The sequence below is a fragment of the Tasmannia lanceolata genome, unplaced genomic scaffold, assembly GCF_043159265.1.
Source record: "Tasmannia lanceolata isolate RefF3 unplaced genomic scaffold, GAP_Taslan_0.1 ptg000012l, whole genome shotgun sequence".
NCBI classification, from domain to species: Eukaryota; Viridiplantae; Streptophyta; class Magnoliopsida; order Canellales; family Winteraceae; genus Tasmannia; species Tasmannia lanceolata.
In genome coordinates this window covers 35,266,708-35,287,984 of record NW_027518689.1, presented here as the reverse complement: position 1 = coordinate 35,287,984, position 21,277 = coordinate 35,266,708, and the positions used below count along the sequence as shown (strand labels likewise).

At 39.9% G+C, this 21,277-nt stretch overlaps 2 protein-coding genes across 2 annotated transcripts; both read right to left on the bottom strand.

Annotated features, from left to right (window-relative positions):
* Nucleotides 1–6,632: 6,632 nt before the first annotated feature.
* On the bottom strand, nt 6,633–7,658 carry LOC143888757 (protein FAR1-RELATED SEQUENCE 5-like). The gene has a single exon (XM_077393169.1). It carries the CDS (start codon nt 7,656–7,658, stop codon nt 6,633–6,635), a length of 1,026 nt encoding a protein of 341 aa, XP_077249284.1.
* Nucleotides 7,659–9,580: 1,922 nt separating this feature from the next.
* LOC143887255 (caffeic acid 3-O-methyltransferase-like) lies at nt 9,581–12,687 on the bottom strand. Its single transcript, XM_077391370.1, has 4 exons — nt 12,174–12,687; nt 11,386–11,696; nt 10,808–10,872; nt 9,581–10,202 (listed from the first exon to the last, which is right to left on the bottom strand). The coding sequence occupies exons 1-4, from the start codon at nt 12,587–12,589 to the stop codon at nt 9,903–9,905; spliced, it is 1,092 nt and encodes a 363-aa protein (XP_077247485.1). The 5' UTR covers nt 12,590–12,687; the 3' UTR covers nt 9,581–9,902.
* Between the last annotated feature and the right edge of the window lie 8,590 nt (nt 12,688–21,277).

The window sequence follows — 21,277 nt, the reverse complement described above, 5'->3', positions numbered from 1 at the left end:
AGAAGAACACACAAGTCAAAGACTCTACTGACAACAACTAAAGGGTAGATGAGTCAAAGACTCTTTAAAAGAGAAAAGGAAACACGAATTTGCACATTTGGCAGAGGTAAAACACCCCACCGGGCCGGACAGCTACCTAGCCATAGGTTGCAACAAATGTGCAACCCAATACCCATAAGGATAGGGGTATGTTGCCAAGCCGAGTAAGGTGTTCTCCCAAAACCAGACGATGCACAGAGAGGAGGACTAACGAGAGAATGAGACCGGGCGGGTCTTCCAAACACACACAAAGATGGGCTCCAAGTAATCTTATTATTGCCCTGGCAAGGGGGAAGCAAGGCTAAGACAACTAATTAAGAGGATTCTACAAATAAGGCCAAGCAGGCCTTCTAAAGGCTAATTACTTAAAAAAGCCAAGACAGATGACTCCCTAATAACATCAATAAAGATCAAATGAGTCAAAGATTCCCCTGATAACATCATCACACAAACGAATGATTCAAAGGCTCCACAAATGAGGCAAGGCATGCCTCCTAGGGGAATTATTATAAAAATCAAAGCAACTTCCTTGAGGTTAAGCTAAAAAAGAGGCTTGCCTCCAAAGGAGGATTGCCTAACGAGACAGGGTATGTCTCCTAGTATAGGTTCTAGTATCTAAAGAAGCCTAAAAGAAATCTAGAAGACTGTGTTAGTCTAATCAGAATAGAGAAGGAAAAGGCTACCAGGTAATCTCAAATTTCGATTCAATTATTATAAAAACAAATCAATTATTAGCGAAGTATGATTTACAACTAAAGAGTGTACAATCTGTAAGAATAGCAATCATAAAATGATAAACAACATTAATTAGTCCAGACCAGCCGCTGGATAGCCTAATAAAGTAAAAACAATATCAAACACTTCAATGCCAACCACAAACCCCAATAAAGGGGACTCCAATGAAATCAGATGATGCCAAAGTAATCATCTGATATCATATACACATGATAATATTTCTAATCCCGCCTTGAAATCAGACAGTACTCATGTCGATAAAATCAAATAGAGTAGTCATCTGATTTCCTTCTTCAATTAAATAATTTATTTATATAAAAAATAAGTATGATAAGCTTTCAATATCTAATGACTCTTCAAAACTGTCATTTGGATCAACAAAACAAAACCAATATTAAAACAAAAGAGAACCTCCTATTATTTCCATTGAAGTACAATTACCCATGATTAAAGACCAAAATGAACTCAAAGTGTAGGTTTAACAACCACGTGATTATAGCAGACACATACCAAGTTAAAAACACAAACATCATAGAACCTGGAAAAAATCAAGCAATTTTATCCAACGATCAAAGCAACAGATTTATTTAAATGGCTTTGGCATATCAAAATTACCAACATAACTTGTGATAATAATATTTGACCATTCAATAAATAAAATTTAAACCCAACAAAACAGTTGATTGTCATTCAAATATGACCCAAATTGATGGATCTAAAAGGAAAATTCAAATTTCTTTTTCAAATGTTTCAGTTCTCATAGTCTTATCCTTATTACCACACAAGCCCATTTGGATTGACTTCTTTAGAATTGCTTTAAATATTAAACAAGCTGGGGCAAATGCTTTCTATCATAAAGTATACTTACATTAGAATTATCCTTATACAAGGTCAAAAGAAGAATGAACCAAAATCTCATCTATAGCTGAAATCAGCCATTTTTGAAAACACATATTTTTTAAACAGATTGAGGCATTCCAAAGATTATAAATCATGGTATACATAGGATTCAAAAATGAAATGGATTAATGTATAATGAAAATTCAGTTACCTACTATTATATTCAAAGTTTCTATACAGAAGATTAACAATATTTTCAACCAAACAGATCATAACCTTACACCCATTCCAATCAGCTGTAACTCAGGAATATGTATATCCATCAATAAAATCATTCACTAAGTACAACATGTAGTCTACTTTAGCTGATATTATTTTGCAAACTTTCAAAATAGAAATGCTATAATACAGCTGAAATTTGCAGGAATCCGTGGCCAAATCAGCGGCTGTATTGTGCTGAAATCTGAGACTAAATCAGGGACAGATTTGTACGCTAAAACTGTGCTAAAAACTGGGTAATAACAAGGCTGAATCTGTGTTGAATAGGGGAGCCAACGGAGCTGAATCTGTAGTAAAAACAGGGGACAGCAACATGGACTAAACTGTGAACAGAATCGTGCCTCAAACAGGGCAGAAATGTACAGAAACTGAGGCTAAATTGTGAGCAAAAATGTGCAGAAACTGGGGCTAAATTGTGAGCAAAAAATGTGCAGAAACTGGGGCTGCATTGTGAGTTAAAATGTGCAGAAACTGGGGCTGCATTGTGAGTTAAAATGTGCAGAAACTGGGGCTGCATTGTGAGTTAAAATGTGCAGAAACTGGGGCTGCATTGTGAGCAAAAATGTACAGAAACTGGGGCTGCATTGTGAGTTAAAATGTACAGAAACTGGGACTGCATTGTGAGCTAAAATGTACAGAAACTGGGACTGCATTGTGAGCTAAAATGTACTAAAAATAAGGGGTGAAATATGGACAGATTCTGTGCAGAAACTGAGGCAAAACCAAGACAGATTTGTACACATGAATCTTGTATAGAAAATGAACTAAAACTTGTACCAAACAGTGAAAAATTATGGGCAGAAACTTGGGGTAATAACTGGGTTGAAATACGCATGGATTGCACATTATACTATTAAAACATCTCCTGAACTGTGCAAAATATGAAGCCAAAATCTCCCATTCCACACGCGTGAATACAAGATTTAATAAAGTCTTGTTCACGACTAAAAATGCTATAAGCATGACTCAAGAACTCAGCAGATGTATTCAAAATATTTCTCAAACATGCAAACATCGAACCAAAAACCATTCATCTCAAAATTTTTAAACACAAGATTTAATAGAATCCTACACATGATTTTTGATTCATTTTCATGACAATGCAGACTTCTTCTTTATGCACATTGATACATAAGGCTGCTCACAGCTCTTCACCTTGCCTTCTTACTATATCCACTATGCACTTTAAACTTAAACAGAATTATATTAACGCAAGTATATAGAAAAACAGATTAGAGAAGGGTATTTTTCTTCCAAACAAATGGCATTGATATGGTTATGGCTCTATAACTATCTTGATTTTCCAAACAAGGCCAAACAAGGTAGTTTAATACCATTACAAAAAAAATGACAAAGTCAAAATCTTTTCTTGATTCTTAAGGCACAATAATTTACCTTTCCATCAATATTACTCTGTCCAACAGAAAGATCAAAAAATAAAAAAATAAAAAAAAAAAAAAAAAAATAATAATTCTGAAATTCAACACTTATGCTATCATTTTCTAAATTTTAAAAGGAGGTGTAAATATCTGATGAAAATAATAGCTTGAGCTGCTGAGATTTCTAGCATATAAGAGATCATCCTTTTAAGAATTTAAAATTAAAAACCGGATCTGAAAATCTTCTGCATTCTTTGTAGTCTTTCCACAATCATTATATCAGAAAATCAAAACAAAAGGAATTAGATGATGAAATATGGATCTGAATCTTTTCAAAAAAATAAAATGTCAGATTTAAACTTCTCGAGTTGCAGGTAGAATTTCTGAAAACAATCGATCTAAGTTTTTTTTTTTTTTTTTTTTTTATTCGAATTCCAAATATAAGCTAGGATCTAGAGTTTCTTGCTAAAAAGATAGATTCTAACAAGGAAATCTTAGATTTAGGTTTCTGAAGAACAAAATCTTAGAAAAACAAGAAAAATTATCTAACAGAATAAAGGATAATTTGTGATATTCTCACAACTCAAGTAAAAAAATAAATAAAATAAAATAAATCTGTGACAATATCTAAGCTAATTTCACAAACAAATAAATCTGTCTAAAGGATCATCTACTAGCAAGAGCATAAATAGATTTCTCAGATATCCTAACTATTTATACAACATTACATGAGAATCATTATAAATTCAAACATATTTTATCAATCCAAAAATACCTGAATTATTTTTGGAGAGGAATTTTCGGCTTTGAAAGAAGGATCAGATCTCCCGCTTGAATACATCCATTGATTTTGTCTGAAATTCGACAATATCTTGCTAAAATAGAAAAATCTTCTTGCTCACTCTCTTTAATCCAAAATAGATGAAGGTGTGACGAATCAAGCAAAAGAGAGAGTGGATCTAGAGTTTCTATTAAAAAAAATCATAGATCCTGAACTAAATGTCAAGAAATGGACGAATTCCAAGCTTTTCTAACTGAGTTAGGGGTAGAAGCTCTTGGATCTAGAATTAAGGTTGAGATCTAAGGTTTTGCAAGAAACAAGATTGAAGAAAGAGCCTTGAAATGAAGAGATCTTGCTTTGCCGGAGAAGATAATGAGATGAAGAGAAACAGAGAATGACCGGAGATGAAAGGAAGATTAACTGGGAAAAATGGCCGGAGCCTAGCCGGATACAAGATTTCCGATCGGAGAAAAAGCTTGAGTTAGGGTTTCAAACTTAAGAAGAAAGATTTCAACTGAGATATCAAGAGAATAGCAAAGATCTGGAGTTTCTAAGCTGAAAGAGATGAAGAACACGAGTAAATGACCGAAGGATAATCGGGATCCGGCAAGATCCAACGGAGAAGATGATCGGAAAAGGGGTTAGGGTATTTGGGGATTTCTCTCAGATTTCTCTCTCTCTCGATTTTCGACGAAAAATGAATAGTCCTCCCTTTTCTCTCGTTAATTTTACTTATATATGTTAAAACAAAAAGCCGCTGATATCGGCACACCCAAATTAATGGGCGCACAGAAATGGCGGGCGCGCTAATTTTTGATAAGCGCACGAAAACTACTCGGATCCAGACGAGATTATGCAACCTCCTATGTACAAAATGATACCTTTATCTTCTTCTTCTTTTTCAATGGACACCCCCTTCTTTGATTAATTCAAACCCCTATACCTATACTACGACGCTTTCGAGGCTCGTTCGCTAGGCAAACGCGCTCGGATTTCGATGAAATTTTGAGGGGACCTCGGTAGGATCTTACCTTAGCTTAGGGTGAATTTTGGGACCCTAATTCATTCATTTGATGGGGTTTTGCACAAAATTGGAAGGTGAAGGGCACGGTCAAAATGGGGTGTCTACAGACTGGTAACTCACTTTCCACCAATTCATCTTTCTTCCTTACTTCTTCTTCAGCCCAAAGTGCACTGCAAATATCTTCCATCCTTTTCATTACATCCTCCCTCTTACCTGGTCCATCTAGAAGTCGTTGCCATGTTGAGATTAGGCACCACCTCTTAAAGGGATTCATGCCATTACTCTTTTGTGTGCTTGTAGGTAATACACCCCCCTCTCGATATCTAGCCTTAATAGACCACTTCCTTAACATGTAACGCTCAGGGACCATTCTCAATTGCTTAAGGTAAAAAATATGAAGGATATGTTGACATAATATCCCTTCCATCTCAAACATAGCACACTCACATCTCGCGGTCACTCCGTCAGAATCGTCATATTGTACCCTGCACCATCTACTCTTCTGATCACTTCTAAGACTTACAGAATACTCTTCCACTGTATCTTTACTGCTCAACTGATCATACCAACAGTTGTTACTACCCTTCAACTCATCCTGAAATTTGTTAAAGATAATACTCGTATAGAATTTACCGGCCTCTTCTTCCAATGGGCTATTCGTTTGCATCTTAGGAATCGAATATTTTGACTTGAAATCTTCTTCGGCTTCGGTTTTACGGCATTGAACAAGTGCCCTTTCATAAGCATTCAAGAACTCATGTAACCCGGTGTTGTTGTTCACATATCCGTCGAAGAAGGAATTCATGCTTTCGCTGCGCTGACTTGATTTCATGGCTGCAGTGAAAGTGGTTCTCCAATATGCCCCGCATCCAATGCTCAACTCATCCTGAAATTTGTTAAAGATAATACTCGTATAGAATTTACCGGCCTCTTCTTCCAATGGGCTATTCGTTTGCATCTTAGGAATCGAATATTTTGACTTGAAATCTTCTTCGGCTTCGGTTTTACGGCATTGAACAAGTGCCCTTTCATAAGCATTCAAGAACTCATGTAACCCGGTGTTGTTGTTCACATATCCGTCGAAGAAGGAATTCATGCTTTCGCTGCGCTGACTTGATTTCATGGCTGCAGTGAAAGTGGTTCTCCAATATGCCCCGCATCCAATGCTCTCGTTGCTCCCACATCCTAGACAACCATTCATTCCCACAAATTTCATATTTGACCACCAAATCTTGCCATTTGTCCTCACACTCCTCTATTTTTTTCGAATGAAAACACTGATTATAATCATGGTAAAAATCACTATCGGTATCCCGCATTTCTACAACTTTCTCAACTAGATGCTTCCATATGTGCCACTCACAAAACCTATGGCGTGTATCTGGAAAAACTCTTTTAATTGCATTTTTCATAGCCAAGTCCATATCAGTAATTATCACACCCGGAGCTCTACTATGCATGCACGTCAACCACTGCTCAAATACCCAACAAAATGTCTCATCCGTCTTGTCGGCTAGCAGTGCAGATCCAAAAAAGGTTGACTGTTTGTGGTGATTCAATCCTGTAAACGGTGCAAATGGCAGAGAGAGAGTCTATTTGTTTTATATGTAACATAAAAAACAATGACATCGTTGAATGTCATGTACGCATCCCTCGCCCTAGCGTCAGCCCAGAACATGGATCGGAAGGTCCCATCCGTGTCTAACTCCATCGAGAAAAAGAAGTTTGGGTCTTCCGATCGTTTCTTTTGCAGATGGTTGGCCACTAAGACTGCTTCTTGCCCCAAATTGTTCTTACTTTTTGCTCTCAAATGGGCAATAACTTGATTTGTTGAGAGCCCACCTGTTACTCCATCGTGGGTCGAATTAATGGCCTTTGCGATCTTAGATTTAGGCATTTGTGTCTCATTGAGACAATCTATCAAAGCCTTAGTACCTTCACTCTTACGAAATCGGTTATGGGAACGAAGCATTTTGGTTTTCAGTGGGGAGGTCAGCTCATGAGAATGGATGTCTTCAAAAGTTTTCACTATCAACTTCTCATCTCTATGTTTAATGATCATCCTAGCTTTACAATTTAGTCGCACAATGCGACGCTCCCTCATTTCCTTGCCATTATCTATCTTGCCCTTATCCCTTTCCCTTTTCATCCCCTCTCTGTCACATACAAATACCCTCGATATGACCTCATTTGTCTTCATCGAAGAGGATGTACTCGACTTCCGTATCCCAAAGCCAGTGGCCAGTCCATAAGCATTGTAAAAATGATAGGCATATTCCCATCTATCAAACGCCTGTCCCACAAAAGGTGTATTCACAACAACCTTCTCACCATCAACCTTTTTGGGTGTACTAAATGTACCACTGCCAACCTCATCTATGTCATTCCCATCCGTCTCTGCCCATTCAAGATGATCTTCATCCAGATTTACACCATCATCAACCATAAGTAAACCATGAGCATCGACTTCTTCAATAGCTAGGCCGCATGCTTGCGACAAAGCATCGTCAACCAAACCACAGGGTCTACCATCACCTCGCTCAATAGGTACCCCACTTGGTCGCGAAGAAGTTTGATACATTTTAGCTATCTAAAACCATGAAAATTTGATAAATATATCCGTCAAACAACATGAAAATTAATCAAAGATACATCAAAGAAAGCAACTTGAAACCTTAGATTTAAGGAACCCTCAATCCATGTCATGATTTAAGAAATCAGTTGGAAGAACCCTAAATCCATAAATCCATACAAGAATCTTTGAAAAACCATTGAAAAACCCAAAACAGTTTCAAAAATTGATAAATATGGTGTCATGAAAACCCTAAATCCAAGTCTTCAATCCACACAAAATCAATAGCAAATCAGTGAAGAAAAAGTGGAAGAAAACCAACATTTTTTATGGTCTCTTGTGAAAAGAAAAATCGTAAATCCAAGTTTTTAATCCACGCAAAATCAGTACCAACAAGCCTAAATCACTGAACAAAAAGAGTAAGAAAAGTTAGATTTTTAAGGTCTCTTGTGTTAAAAAAAATCCTAAATCCATGTATTCAATTCACACAAAGAAAACCCTTTTGTTACTATTTAGGATTTTTTTTCTTCATTCCACAGCAAATCAGTAACAATAACCCATTAATGAAGGAAAAGACAAAGAAAATGACAAAGAAGCACATAAAAAGAAACCCATCTTGTTACTGTTTTAGGAGTTTTTTTCTTCTTCATTCGATAAGAAATTATTAAGAAGAACTAATTGAAGGAAAAGAGAAAGAAAATGAGTAAGAAGAAGAACAAACGTACCTCTGTGGAGAAGACTACGAGTAGAAGGCGTGAGCTTCGCAAAAGAAACCTAAAAAAAACACAAAAATGAAACCTTAGATCACAAAAGAAACAGGTTTTCAATACCCTAAAAAAATTACAGAGCTACATCCACAAAGAAACAGAAAATTAAAACCCTAGAAAAAAAGAAAAAGAAACCCTAGAATAGAACTAAACCCAAAAAAAACAAAAATGAAACACATACCTGTGGGGGAGAGAGCTTCGGCGATCGTCGGAGAGAGGAGAGAGCCCGCCGGAGAGACGGTTCAGTCGGAGAGAGGGAGAGAGAGCTTCATCGACGGTTCAGTCGGAGAGACGGTTCAGTTGGAGCAGAGAGCCTTTTGGGTTTTTTCTCCTCCACAGTTCAGAGCTTTTTGGGTTTTATCTCCTCCACGGTTCAAAGCTTCTGTCGAGGACAACCCAAAAGGCATGAATATTGAAAACCCAATTGCAAGCCAAATTAAAATGGGTTTTTTCTCCTCCACAGTTCAGAGCTTTTTGGGTTTTTCCTCCTCCACAGTTCAAAGCTTCTGTCGAGGACAACCCAAAAGGCACGTATGTTAAGGGGGACCAAAAACCCAATTGCAAGCCAAATTAAAAACTCTTCCGCACCTAACTTCCATACGCTTGAGCGTGCAATCCTTTTCCTCATATATATGAGAGAGAGAGAGAGAGAGAGAGAGAGAGAGAGAGAGAGAGAGAGAGAGGTGTAGCTACACACTCGTGTAGCTAACTTAGCCACACACTCGTGCTTAAAATACAGTGGGCCCCACATTGTTTGGGTGATGCAAATCATTCATTTCAGGTGCCCTCACTATGTGAGGTTGTGCCCAAAAAATCAGCTCCTTATGATCATCCCAACCTACGATTTGTGGAGGCAAAAATGGACGTGTCCATTTTGTCTGCCGCGTGGAGACTTTTGTCTCCATTCCCGAGGTGGCTGGTCTGTCGCCGTGAAATTCCACAGTTGGAAGGGTTGGGATCAAATAATTTCAGACCTCAAGATATGGATCCAATGAACACATTCAGATTTAGCTACCCATTGACACCCATATTCTGCATCGACCAATCCTAACCTGCCGATTTGTGGAGTTTTTGCAGCATAATTCAGTCTTATGATAAATGTTATAAGATCATCCAACAACAACTCGACACATGGTAGCGAACTGTAGACTGAATTGTACTCAATTTTTCGACAAACATGTGTTATCTTTCATACCATACCAATCAAGATTACAATATTTCATCTTCTAGTTCCCCTCAAACACAAAATACAATCCATCAAACTAAACTCTGGGTCTACAAGCTTGAAATTGCATTTCTCTTTGGATACCAACAAAATCACAGCCCTTATTTTCGAAGAAAATTATTTGAACTTGATATTATAGGTAAATATTGGCATTGAGGCCACTTTAGAAGCCCTTAAATAAGAGAGATACAAACTTACTACAAGCTCATATAAATATAATATGCAAATGATTTTAAAGGGTATCCAAAAGAATCTCAACATCTACTTGTAGAATTCCATGACCCAAGTGCTATAAGCATAACACAAAACTCTGATACCAGCAAATCCTGCTCCCTTTGCCAAGGCCTCATACTCCGTCTCTGTTCTCTCTAACCCTCCTGGATTATGAGCCAACATCAACATGTCTAGCACGAAGGGAAAGTTAGCGGCAAGATTATTGGTCGAGGGTGCAATTGGTAGAATCGACTCAGCGACGATCAGCTTTCCGGAGTCTGGTAGGGCTTTGAAGCAATTCTTTAGAAGTTTCAAGCACTGTTGGTCGCTCCAATTGTGAAGAATCCACTGCACGATAGAACAAATGGATGGTCTAATTGTTAATTCGAGCCAAGATCAGAGCGTCTATCCAGTAGGCCCCCCCCTTTGGCTGCCTATTGGCGAAAATTTTCTGATTGGATGATCCCAACCGTCCAACTAGGACTTATGAAGGGATTATTAGAACTGAAAGGCCCTTTTTCTAGTTTTACCATCCACTTTCTGGTTACTTATTAGACTATTAGGATTATAAGGTGGAGCAACTTTTGCATGGTGGCACATCCAATGGTGGGCCATACTTGATGGAAATTTAAAATCGATGGCCAGATTTTACATGGGTGCAATAGATGGGATTGCACTATAAAACTCATGAAAAAAGAATAGGGGTCTATTCCGTGATGAGGAATGATAGATGCAAGGGCGCTCTTTGTGCAAGGGCCGGAGAAGGGCCCTTGAATAGATCCGTATCATTTTTAAAGTCGGTTGAGAAACTGAATTCCGTTGCACTTAATGACGTGGATCTATTCAAGGGCCCTTCTTTAGCCTTTGCATAAAGAGGGCCCTTGCATCTATCATTCCTCTTCCGGAATATACGAAATAATTTTCTCATGTTGTAATTAGCAACACAAGCTCACCTTCAAGAAGATCGCTTCCCCACTTGGAATACTCACAAACATATCTCCCTCAACATGCTTTATACCTGCAACCATGTCATTCCATCTCTTCACTCTCTCATATCCAACAACAACAACAATAATAGAAAAGTGTTCCCGCGCTGCAGCGCATGGAGCTTCCCTGCGCTTTAGTGGCTAATAAAGTCTCCCATTGGTTCGTATAGTGGGTCCACAACGAATGGGAAGCTGTTATAAGCCACTAAAGCGCAGGGAGCTCCCTGTGCAGCTCAGGAACACTTTCCTCATAGTAATAATAATAATAATAATAATAATAATAATAATAAAATAAGGGATTTTCTAGGGACCATCGCAGAAGACATTTCGTCCTTGGGCTGTTGACAGCCACACATGCTCAGATTTTGTCTTATTCATTTAATTCATTTGAAGTGGCTGCTCTCACAAGCTGTGGTCAGGCGCGAAATGCCTTCTGCTATGGTCCCTAATAATAATAATAATAAGAAGAAGAAGAAGAAGAAGAAGATGACGACGACAATGATGATGAAGAAAAAGAGGAAAAAAGACCGAGAAGATTGATATACCGGCATAGGATGGTGCAGCGGAAACAACGTGAGGTAAATCGAAGTTAATACCCTTAACATCCGGATACTTGGAGACAATCATGTTAAGTGTAGTTCCAGCTCCACCACCCACATCAACCACAGACTTAACCCCTTCGAACCCATTGTATGTCTCCAAAATCTTGGTCATGGTTAGGTTGGAGTTAACCGACATGCCTCTCATGAAAATCTTGTTGAACCTCGGATCCTTGTCATGGTATTCAAACAAATTCATCCCATATGCCCTATCGAAAGGCACTCCGCCTTCAAGAACAGCGTCTTTTAAGTGATACCTTACAAAATTAAAGAACAATATTAAGTCAGAAAATATAAACGTTATTGCCCTTTTACAAGCCATTTTTTAGACAGATAGCCAGTCACAAGAAATTTTATTAAAATTTTTATAGCTAAAATATCGTTTTTATGGGAATGTCTATGGCAATTTGTCACTCAACCATTTCACAGTCACTCTTTTTGACGAGAGATGGGTCATCTCATAGCTCAATTTATCTTATTCATTCAATTCATACGAGGTGACACTTCCTCACCTGAAAAAGAGGGACTGCAATAGCCTTTCTAACATATTAGAGTCATACTGGCTATAGATCCATTGTGTGATTTTATATGCATGTGAAGTTTAATATTTTTCAAAAAGTACCATTGGCCCACTTCATAGCAGGATCTAAACCGTTTATTTGTTAGGCCACAACATAAATGGGCTTTACCTTAGAAATCCACTTTACCACTAGTACAATGAGTTTTTAGCTTACCAGCTCTCCATAAAGATCTTGTCTTGGGTCATAACCACCAAGGGGGCTACCGAGACTCCGTTTTCGTTCGAAGCAAGAAATCTGCTAATGGGTGCCAAACCATAGAGTCTTTCTACATGTCCGTTATTGTGCTTGACGACCGAACACGTAAGAATGGAGTAGCTAGCTAGGAGCCGTAGGATCCGATCGAGCATGGTGGGGGCCTCTGGGTTCTTTGTTGGAAGATGAGATGCGATCTGTGAAATTGATAAGTGCACCCCTGGCCCAGCTTTGGCTAGGATCTCTAGCAACTCAAGCTCTATGGCTGCTTTCAAAACCATTGGAAGGACCGAAGCGCTCGCCATTTGATTGGCAAACATGAAAGCTTCTTCGTCCTCCTCTTTAGAGGATTTGAGCTTGTTCTCTATCGAACCCATATGTTGGTTTGATGGGAGGGAGGTGTTAGAAGTGAAGAGAGTTTTGAGTAATGTGTTTAGAAGAGTTGGAGGAAGGATATATATATAATGGCTCAAATGGGTGCAGTTCTCTTTTGCCGTTCAATAGAAGTTATAACATCGATCTTCAACCCTTTGATGGGTCGACATCAGAGTAGTGTAGAGCTGTGCCCGTCAAGTCAATGTTTGAAAATGTAGTAAGGAAAAAGCCCCCTCTTTCTAGATAGATTCGACTAGATTTTTATTGTAAATGAGGATAATGACCAAGCCTAAATTAAATGGAACTGATAAAATCGTTGGTCCGTATAATAGTGGGGTCCAAATGGACGGTTTGGATCATCTTATAGTGTGGTCCGTATAATAGTGGGGTCCAAATGATCAACAGTCAAAATGATTGGCAGAACTTAACTTATCCAACAAAAGGCAAAAATAATAAGTAGATCGCATCCAGATGACATAAGCTCTTATAGTTACATAGGATAATTTTTGTTTTTTTAGTCAACCATAATTTTTAGTCATCTCCCTAACATTTCTCTAATTTTGTAAATGTTTTAAACGCTTTTTTTTGGCCAACTTTCCAATTTTATCCCACCATATTTTGTAAAAAACAAAAATTTAAACTCATTTTCTTGTGTTTCCGTGGTATTAAACTCGAATTTTTGCCGAATCACGTTTTGCTAACTATGTCATCCTTGCGCCAGTTCTTGACCAAAAGGTTAGGAACTTAGGATCAATAAATCATCATTATCATCCAAAGTAGAGCGAAGACTTTGTGGTCAAAACAAAGTTTTCAACAAGTGGAGTACTAAAAAACTCTTGCCCCTGATTTTGGTTTACATTGCCGGTTTTTCCCGTTAACTACTCGATGATAAGACTTTTGGGTTGAATTAACTTCACCAATTCATGGCATTACACTTGAAGACACTTTTTAAAAGAGACAAAAGATTTTTTGTAATTGATTTTGGGTATCACCACTACCGTATTTTGATGATCACACCCCTCACATTATTAAAATGTACAGTATGGCCCGCACCATTGGATGATCCAAACTGCGCCATAGCCTAAATAGGTTATGCCCCCAAAAATCATTTTCACGGGTTGATGCTAAACCCTCCGATCTATAGAGGGTTAGGATCAACCTATGAAAATGATTTTTGGGGCACAACCTATTTAGATTGTGGCCCATCTAATGGACAGTTTGGATCATCGTATGGTGCGGGCCATACGGTACTTTTTAATAAGGTGAGGAGTGTGATCATCAAAGTATTATGGTAATGGTGATATCATTTCCCTTTATTTATAGTAAACACTATGTAAGGATTTCAATCCTTTCCAATTCGGAAACAAGCAACTTAGACTACAATACTTTGACGCAACATTGAAATGATAAAAGTAGATAAAGAAGGTAGGGAGAGATATGGCCAGAGAGACGTACAGACTCCACTAAATATACAAATAAACACTACAATATGAAGACTTACATGTACTTACAAGAAACTTGGTGTTATTTTACCTTCTTTAAATCTCTACACTTCTTCTCACTGTTTCAACTTACTTTCTCTACATAAATGACTACATATTTAGACACAAACCACTCCTAAAATAGCTAACCACATTAAACATATAGTTGTAGTTCCCATGATTCGTTTAGTTAACCCAAGCAACTACATAGAAGTCTCCAAGAGACTCCTCGAGAATCTAACTTGACATAAAGAACATAAAAAATATCCAAAGACACTTCACTTAAATCAGAATAAAAAATCAGAAACTTCTAATCATCATATATATGACCATCATATTCACATGCTAGAATCTTCATCTTCAATTTTGTAATTTTGCCTTCAAGAAGATTGATGCAATTCTCCAAAGCTTTCACTTGTTCTCTTTTTCTGTGAGTTTTTGATAATTTGCATTGAAGAAAAAACCCGTGGGATTCTCTATGTTCTTTGTGCCATATATGTGTACCAGTTGATTTATTCCTCTTCGGTGATAAATTGAGGAAGATGTTCAGCAAAGTAGTTTTCGTGAAGAATGATCTGCGGTGCTGCCTTCGGTGAAGTGTGGTCCTCTTGCGCGTTAGCTGATGTGCCTTCACATGAGGACTGCTGACCTGCACGCGGACTTATGAGATTGTTTTGCCTTCTTGTGAAGATAGAATGGTGTATGGATCCAAGTTTAATCCGACGAAGAATCTGTGGATAAATCTATGAATGCCATGGGACTTAGTGCCCGCGGGGATCTCATTCTCTGGCGCCTAATGGGTGGCTGGTAAGCGCTTCGGAGAGTCTCGGAGTTGGGTGGCATTGGAGTGGGAGTTCTTCTCAGGCTAGCCGTAGTAGCTTGGTCTCCTCCCCTAGTTCTCTCCATTTCAGCCTCGAACTCTTCCCTCTCAGACCCTGTTACTGATGTTTCTGATGTAGAGGTTTCTACGTTGTATACGTCTGGCTCATCGTATTCATCTTCTGTTTCCTCCGTTTCTTCTTCTTCTGTATCCTCCGTTCCGGTGTCATTTTCCATTTCTGTGTCTCCGTGGGAATCGGAGTCTGGTGGATTAATTCTATCTAGAGGCCTGCACATTTTTCTGAAAAAAGGAGGCTTTGGTGAGGTTTTTTCTCTATGAGCGGAGCCAAGAGAGCTCCTCTGAGGGCCTCAGGAGGGGTAAGTGGTGCAGTAGGTGTTCGCCCTCGATGGGCTAGTGGGGCAAACTTGACTCCTCTTGGGGTTCGGAGGCGTTTTGTAGAAGGTGAACTCTCGGTAGCTTCTGGAGCCAATAAGATACCGCTTGGCCCTGTATCTGATACTGGGATGGGAAATAGGCCCAAAAAGGATGAGGGGGCGGCTTGGTTTCCAATAACAAGCAAATCTGGGAGAAGAGTTGAAAGTGTTTCCAAAAGAAGAAAGGATGGGAACCTGGGAGATTGGAGGTGTTGTAAATGTGCTTTCAGAAACTTCAGAAAGAGGGTCAGATGCTGGAAATGCAACAAGTTTTGGTCCAGATTAGATTTCAATTTCCCAGTGCAATCAGAAGTGATGGTGAGACGAGGACCTGCTTCTACTCCACAAGAACCTGATGAAGGGAGAGCTCGAGTGGAGAAATTACTTCCTACTACCTCGGAAGGTATAGCATTTAGTCTCGAAGTGGTTCCTTTGAAGTCTATAAGCAATGCAGATTTAGGTATTTGGGGGCAGATGAGGGAGGGATGGGATGGTGATTTGGAGGCGATCGAGGCCTTGCTTTCTCGAAATAGTAGTTTTGAGGTAGAGGTAGTGGTTTATAAAAGTGCATCTCTAGAAATTCAAATCTCCATTCCTTCGGGCAGTAGCAGATTTCAATTAATTAGGGATTGGAATCTTGCCGTTAACTCTCCTCTTGAGGATATTATGTTGTGGGGTGCTAAATTTCCTAAAGCTGGGAATCCATACTGGTGGAAGATAGAAGGAGTTCCGCCTGAAGCCTGGTGCACAGACAACTTTCGTCGAATAGGGGGAAAAATAGGTAAGGTGATGGAGGTTTCCTCGTCTTGCTACGCGGGGTACGGTTATGAGGCGGGACGAATGCTGATTTTGTCCGAAGGCATTCCTGGTAAAGAGATATCTATTCAAAGTTCTATAGATGGGTCTCGGTGGATTCTAGCTTCACGAGAAACAGAAGAAGAAGAAGAGAATTCTCTAAAAATCTCTGCAACTTCTGCGGTTGATAGCTGGGATAGGCTCGACGAGAGGTGGGTCTCCTTCAAACCTGATATTGCAGAGGACTTTGCACCTGAAGCTGGTGAAAATCCTTTTAATCTGGATAAGGCAGTACTCAATGCCGGTCAAGAAGATTCTCTCTCGACGGTTGCGCCGGAGACCACTGATAGGGAGGTTGGGGAGGTGGCGTCGGTGGTCATTTCGAATCAACACTATTGTGCGCTGCATGGGGCGTAGGTTAGTGATGCTACAGCTGGTGGTAATTTTGAATTTCAAAAATCCGGTCCCCCAAAAGGCTACAGATGGAGGAGTTTGTTTGATCCTGCCTGTCACGTCTCATCAGTGGAGGAGTGCTCTTTTCTGGTCAACAGCTTTTCCGATATTATCTCCGCCTTATCCCCTTCGTCTAATCAAGATACATCTAGAATCTCGGTTATCGAGGTGTCAGTAGTGGGCCCTCCAAATTTGGCTGGAAGAGAAGATTTTTCACCAGCTGGCCCTTTAGTTTTTTCACCTGTGGGCCCTAAAAGTACAGAGGAGCATTGGGCCTCCTTTTCTCCAACCTTTTCCGATGCGCCTTGCGCACGGCCTCATTCGGAGTGTGCAAGTAGGCCCAATCTTCTATCTCCTTTTACCTTCGAAAAAGGTTCGAACCCTTCCCAGACTTTGATTCCCGATAGACTCTGGGATCGAACTTATGACTCTCCAACCGATCATTTGCAGCTACCAGTCTGTGGGGAGGATTTTTCATATGGTTCTTCTTCTTCTTCCTTGAAGGGCTCCATGGCTCAGAGGTGTGTTCAGGATTTAATTCTAGTGGGTGGTCTCCGAACCAGACTAAATTTCAAGATAGAAGAGGCTGTTGAGGAGGAAGGTCAGTGGAGGAGTAGTCTGGTGGAGAATCATTTCTCGATCTTTGTTATAGCTATTGCAGCCGCTGAAGCAGCTATTGGGCCAGCTATTGTTTCGTCGATCCATCGTAACAGAAAATCAACTCGTATCAATCAATCGAACTTGTTGAATAAGTAGTCATAATGATATAAAAAAAGACAGATACACTTTTTGGGGAATATGAGTCGAAGTAATAACAAGAATATTTCTAGTGGAACATCTTTCACAATCTCTGGAGAGATAGTTCACTAATAGACCGAGGGATAAGTAATTCGACTCATTCACATACAGATTATCCCGTAATTTGATTGATTTATTTATTCCTTTTCTACATGGGGAGGAAGAGGACATAAATTTAGAGGACAATCTAAACAATCTAAACAGGGGAGATTTTACTCGTTGGTGTCAATTAGGTGGTCTGTGGACTTTTGTTGCTCTCCATGGCGCTTTCGGACTTGTTCGTAGACAAAGCTGATTCGGAATTGTCTTTCATTCCAAGGCATAACTTGTATCCATGCGCTTCATATTAGCCTGGAGTTCGCTCCCAGCAATATAGCCATCCCTACCCTCTCACGTCAATCCCTCGAGCCAGTACCCTTCGCTCGATGAGAAAATGGGTCAGATTCTACAGGATCAACCCTATGGGACTTAAGGAATGATGGAAGGGAATAAAAAGAAAAGAGAGGGAAAGAAAATCGAAATAAAGAATCAAAGAAAATAAATAAGTAAATAAATAACTTATGGACCCGAACCTGGGTGATCTATCCACGACCAGGATGAAGCTTGGGTGAAACTAAGTGGAGGTCCGAACCGACTGATGTTGAAGAATCAGCGGATGAGTTGTCTAATCCTCCACGAAAAGTAAGAAATTCTGCGTATTTTGACCAATTCAAATGATCTTGGAGATTGTGCAATGCTTACTCTCAAACTCTTCGTTTACACAGTAGTGATATTCTTTGTTTCTCTCTTCATCTTCGGATTCCTATCTAATGATGGCGAGCTTAAGGCTTCTACTTTCCTTCTTCCTGTTGGCAATTCATTCCTTCTTTGCTCCAAGGGGTACAAAAAGGTGTTGCTTGATTTCAGTGGTTTTGGAGGGCTGGTGGATTGCTTCTCCGGTTGTGCTAGGGAGCATCCTCTTCGTTTTTTCGTAAGGGTATCGCTCGGAAGCTTCTCTCAACTCTCTTCTCTGAGGTGGTGTAGCAAGGCGGTGTCTTTTTTAATGCCTTTCATTTCTGAGCCCTCTCTCGTTTTGCCTGAGAATGTTTATGGGTCTAGCTCTCATAAGGATGTGGTTGACCTGATGGTGGATCACACTTTGCAAATTAGTCACAACCTGGGCTTAGTCTTTACGGGCCCTGAAGAGGAATACAGATCTAGTATCAAGGAGGCTGAGCTCAGGGAGGTTGGGGGCTTTTCAAGTACAAATTTCCTTTCTGAAGCAAATTTGAAAAGAAAGGAAAGAGAGCTGGTAAGGTTAAAATCTAATATCAATTACGATTCATGGTCGATTAGTAAAGGCCCTTCAACCAAGAAAAAAGGGAGAGCCCTTGGTGTCAGGGCAGGGAAGATTACCTCTGTTTAAGGTTGTCAATGAAGATCCTATCTTGGAATATTAATGGTTTGGGTTTACAGGAGAAAAGAACCCAAATTAAAGAATTAGTTAAAATTTGGAGACCTGAAGTTGTGTGCCTTCAGGAAACAAAGTTGGAGCATATTAGTAGAATAGACATGAGAAGCATGGGGTTCAAAAATGAGTGGGACTTTGCTTTCTTAGCCTCTAAAGGAGCTTCGGGGGGCATTATGGTGGCTTGGGTCAGAATTAAATAGGTCATTAAGGATGTATGGCGTGGAGTTTTTTCTCTTTCAGTAGCTTTCCGAAAGTCGGATGAAAACTCTGTTTGGTTATTCTCTGGAGTCTACGGTCCTTCATCATCAGCTGAAAAGAGTCTTTTTTGGGAGGAATTGGTAAAGATGAGAAATCTCTGTTCTTTTCCTTGGTGTATTGGAGGAGATTTCAATGAAATTTTAGAAATAGGGGATCGGTTAGGTTGCCAGCGAGTCAATCCAGGTATGAGAGCCTTTTCTGATTTTATCGCGAGCAACGAGTTGGTGGATCTGCCGTTGGGCGGTGCATCTTTCACCTGGGCTAGAGGTTCGCTCAGGAGCAGGCTCGACAGATTCTTACTTTCAGGAGAATGGTTGGCAAGCATTCCAGAGGTCTATCAGAAAGTTCTAGCTCATTCAGTTTCTGACCATTGTCCTATTCTTTTAGATCATAAAATGGAGTCGTGGGGTCCGGTTCCTTTTAGATTTGAGCTAGCATGGATGGAAGATTCCCTTATGGAGGATCGATTAGTAAGATGGTGATCTGATGGCGTCTTTGAAGGTCCTGTTGATGTAATCATCGGCAAAAAATTAAGATTCCTTAAGTCAAAATTGAAGGAGTGGGCTAAGGAGAAGAAGGAGCTTGACCATGGCAGGAAGAGGTTCCTGGAGGATAGAATGCTGGAGCTGAATGCCCTAGAAGAGTGTGGTCTGGCGTCGGAAGAAGACTTTGAGGAGCGAGGAAGATTAAGTCGAGAGCACAGAGAGCTGATGCTGCTCGAAGAAATTTCTTGGCGTCAAAAATCCCGAGTCAAGTGGTTGTCAGCGGGTGACAAAAACACAGCCTATTTCCATGCAATGGCCAGCGCCCGCAGGAGAAGAAACAGAATTGAATCTTTAGTAGTTGAGGGGGTCTGTGTGTCGGATAAGGTGAAGATTATTGCGGAAATTTCTGATTTTTACAGGTCCTTGTACTCAGCAGATGGGATGCTTCGTCCAATTCTTCAAGAGATTCCGTTTGATAGTTTAAGCTTGGAGGAATCTGCTTTACTGGAAATTCTGTTTTCCGAGGAAGAAATTAGGAAAGCATTGTTCTCTTTACCCAAAGATAAAGCTCCTGGTCCAGATGGTTTCTGTTTGGCCTTTTTTCAACTATGTTGGGAAGTTGTTAAACCTGACTTACTAAAATTTTTCCATGAATTCTTTGAGGGAGCAGTTCTTGACAAAGAGACGGGTGCTACTTTTATTTCACTAATTCCAAAGATCGAAGGGGCGTCAAAAGTATCGGATTTTCGTTCGATTAGTTTGGTGGGCAGCTTGTACAAAGTTCTTGCCAAGGTTTTGGCGGATTGCCTCAAAGTGGTTTTACCATCAATTATTTCGGACTGTCAAAGTGCTTTCATAAGTCACAGACAAATTCTTGATTGTTCTTTGATAGCTAATGAAGCTATCGATTATTATAGAAGGAATGGGGAAGGAGGGATTCTCTGCAAGCTTGATATGGAGAAGGCCTATGACAGGGTGGACTGGGGAGCTTTAGATTATCTGTTAGGCAGAATGGGCTTTGGTGGCCGTTGGAGATGGTGGATCCGAAACTGTTTAGCGTCTGCTTGGTTCTCTGTGCTGATCAACGGCTTCGCCAAAGGATTTTTCAAATCATCTAGAGGTTTGAGGCAGGGAGACCCATTGTCTCCTTTTCTTTTTGTGATAGTAGCAGAATCCCTTTGCAGATTGATGAAAAAAGGGAGTGACTTGGGTCTCTTCGAAGGGTTTCTAATAGGCAACAACAGGGTCGAAGTATCGATTCTTCAATTTGCGGACGATACTCTCCTGTTTTGCCATCCGGTTGCCTCCCAGATTCTAAATCTGAAAGCAATCTTAAGGTGTTACGAGATGGTTTCGGGTCACAGATCTAATTTCGCGAAATCCAGGCTGTATGCAATCAACGTTCCCGAGTGCGGCGCTTCCTCCTTTGCAGGTATCCTGGGTTGTGCCTTCGACTTTCTACCAGCTTCATATCTTGGCCTTCCGCTCGGAGTGGGAAGACCAAACAAAAATTTATGGATCCCCATTATTCACAGAATTGAGCGGAGATTGGAAACCTGGAAGCGCAACTTGGTATCCAAAGGTGGTAGGCTGGTTCTCCTAAAGGCAGTTTTATCAAATATTCCGATCTATTTTCTTTCTCTTTTTAAATGTCCTGTGAGTGTAGCTCAGAGAATTGAGCAAATCCAGAGAAGATTTTTGTGGGGAGGGTCCGGT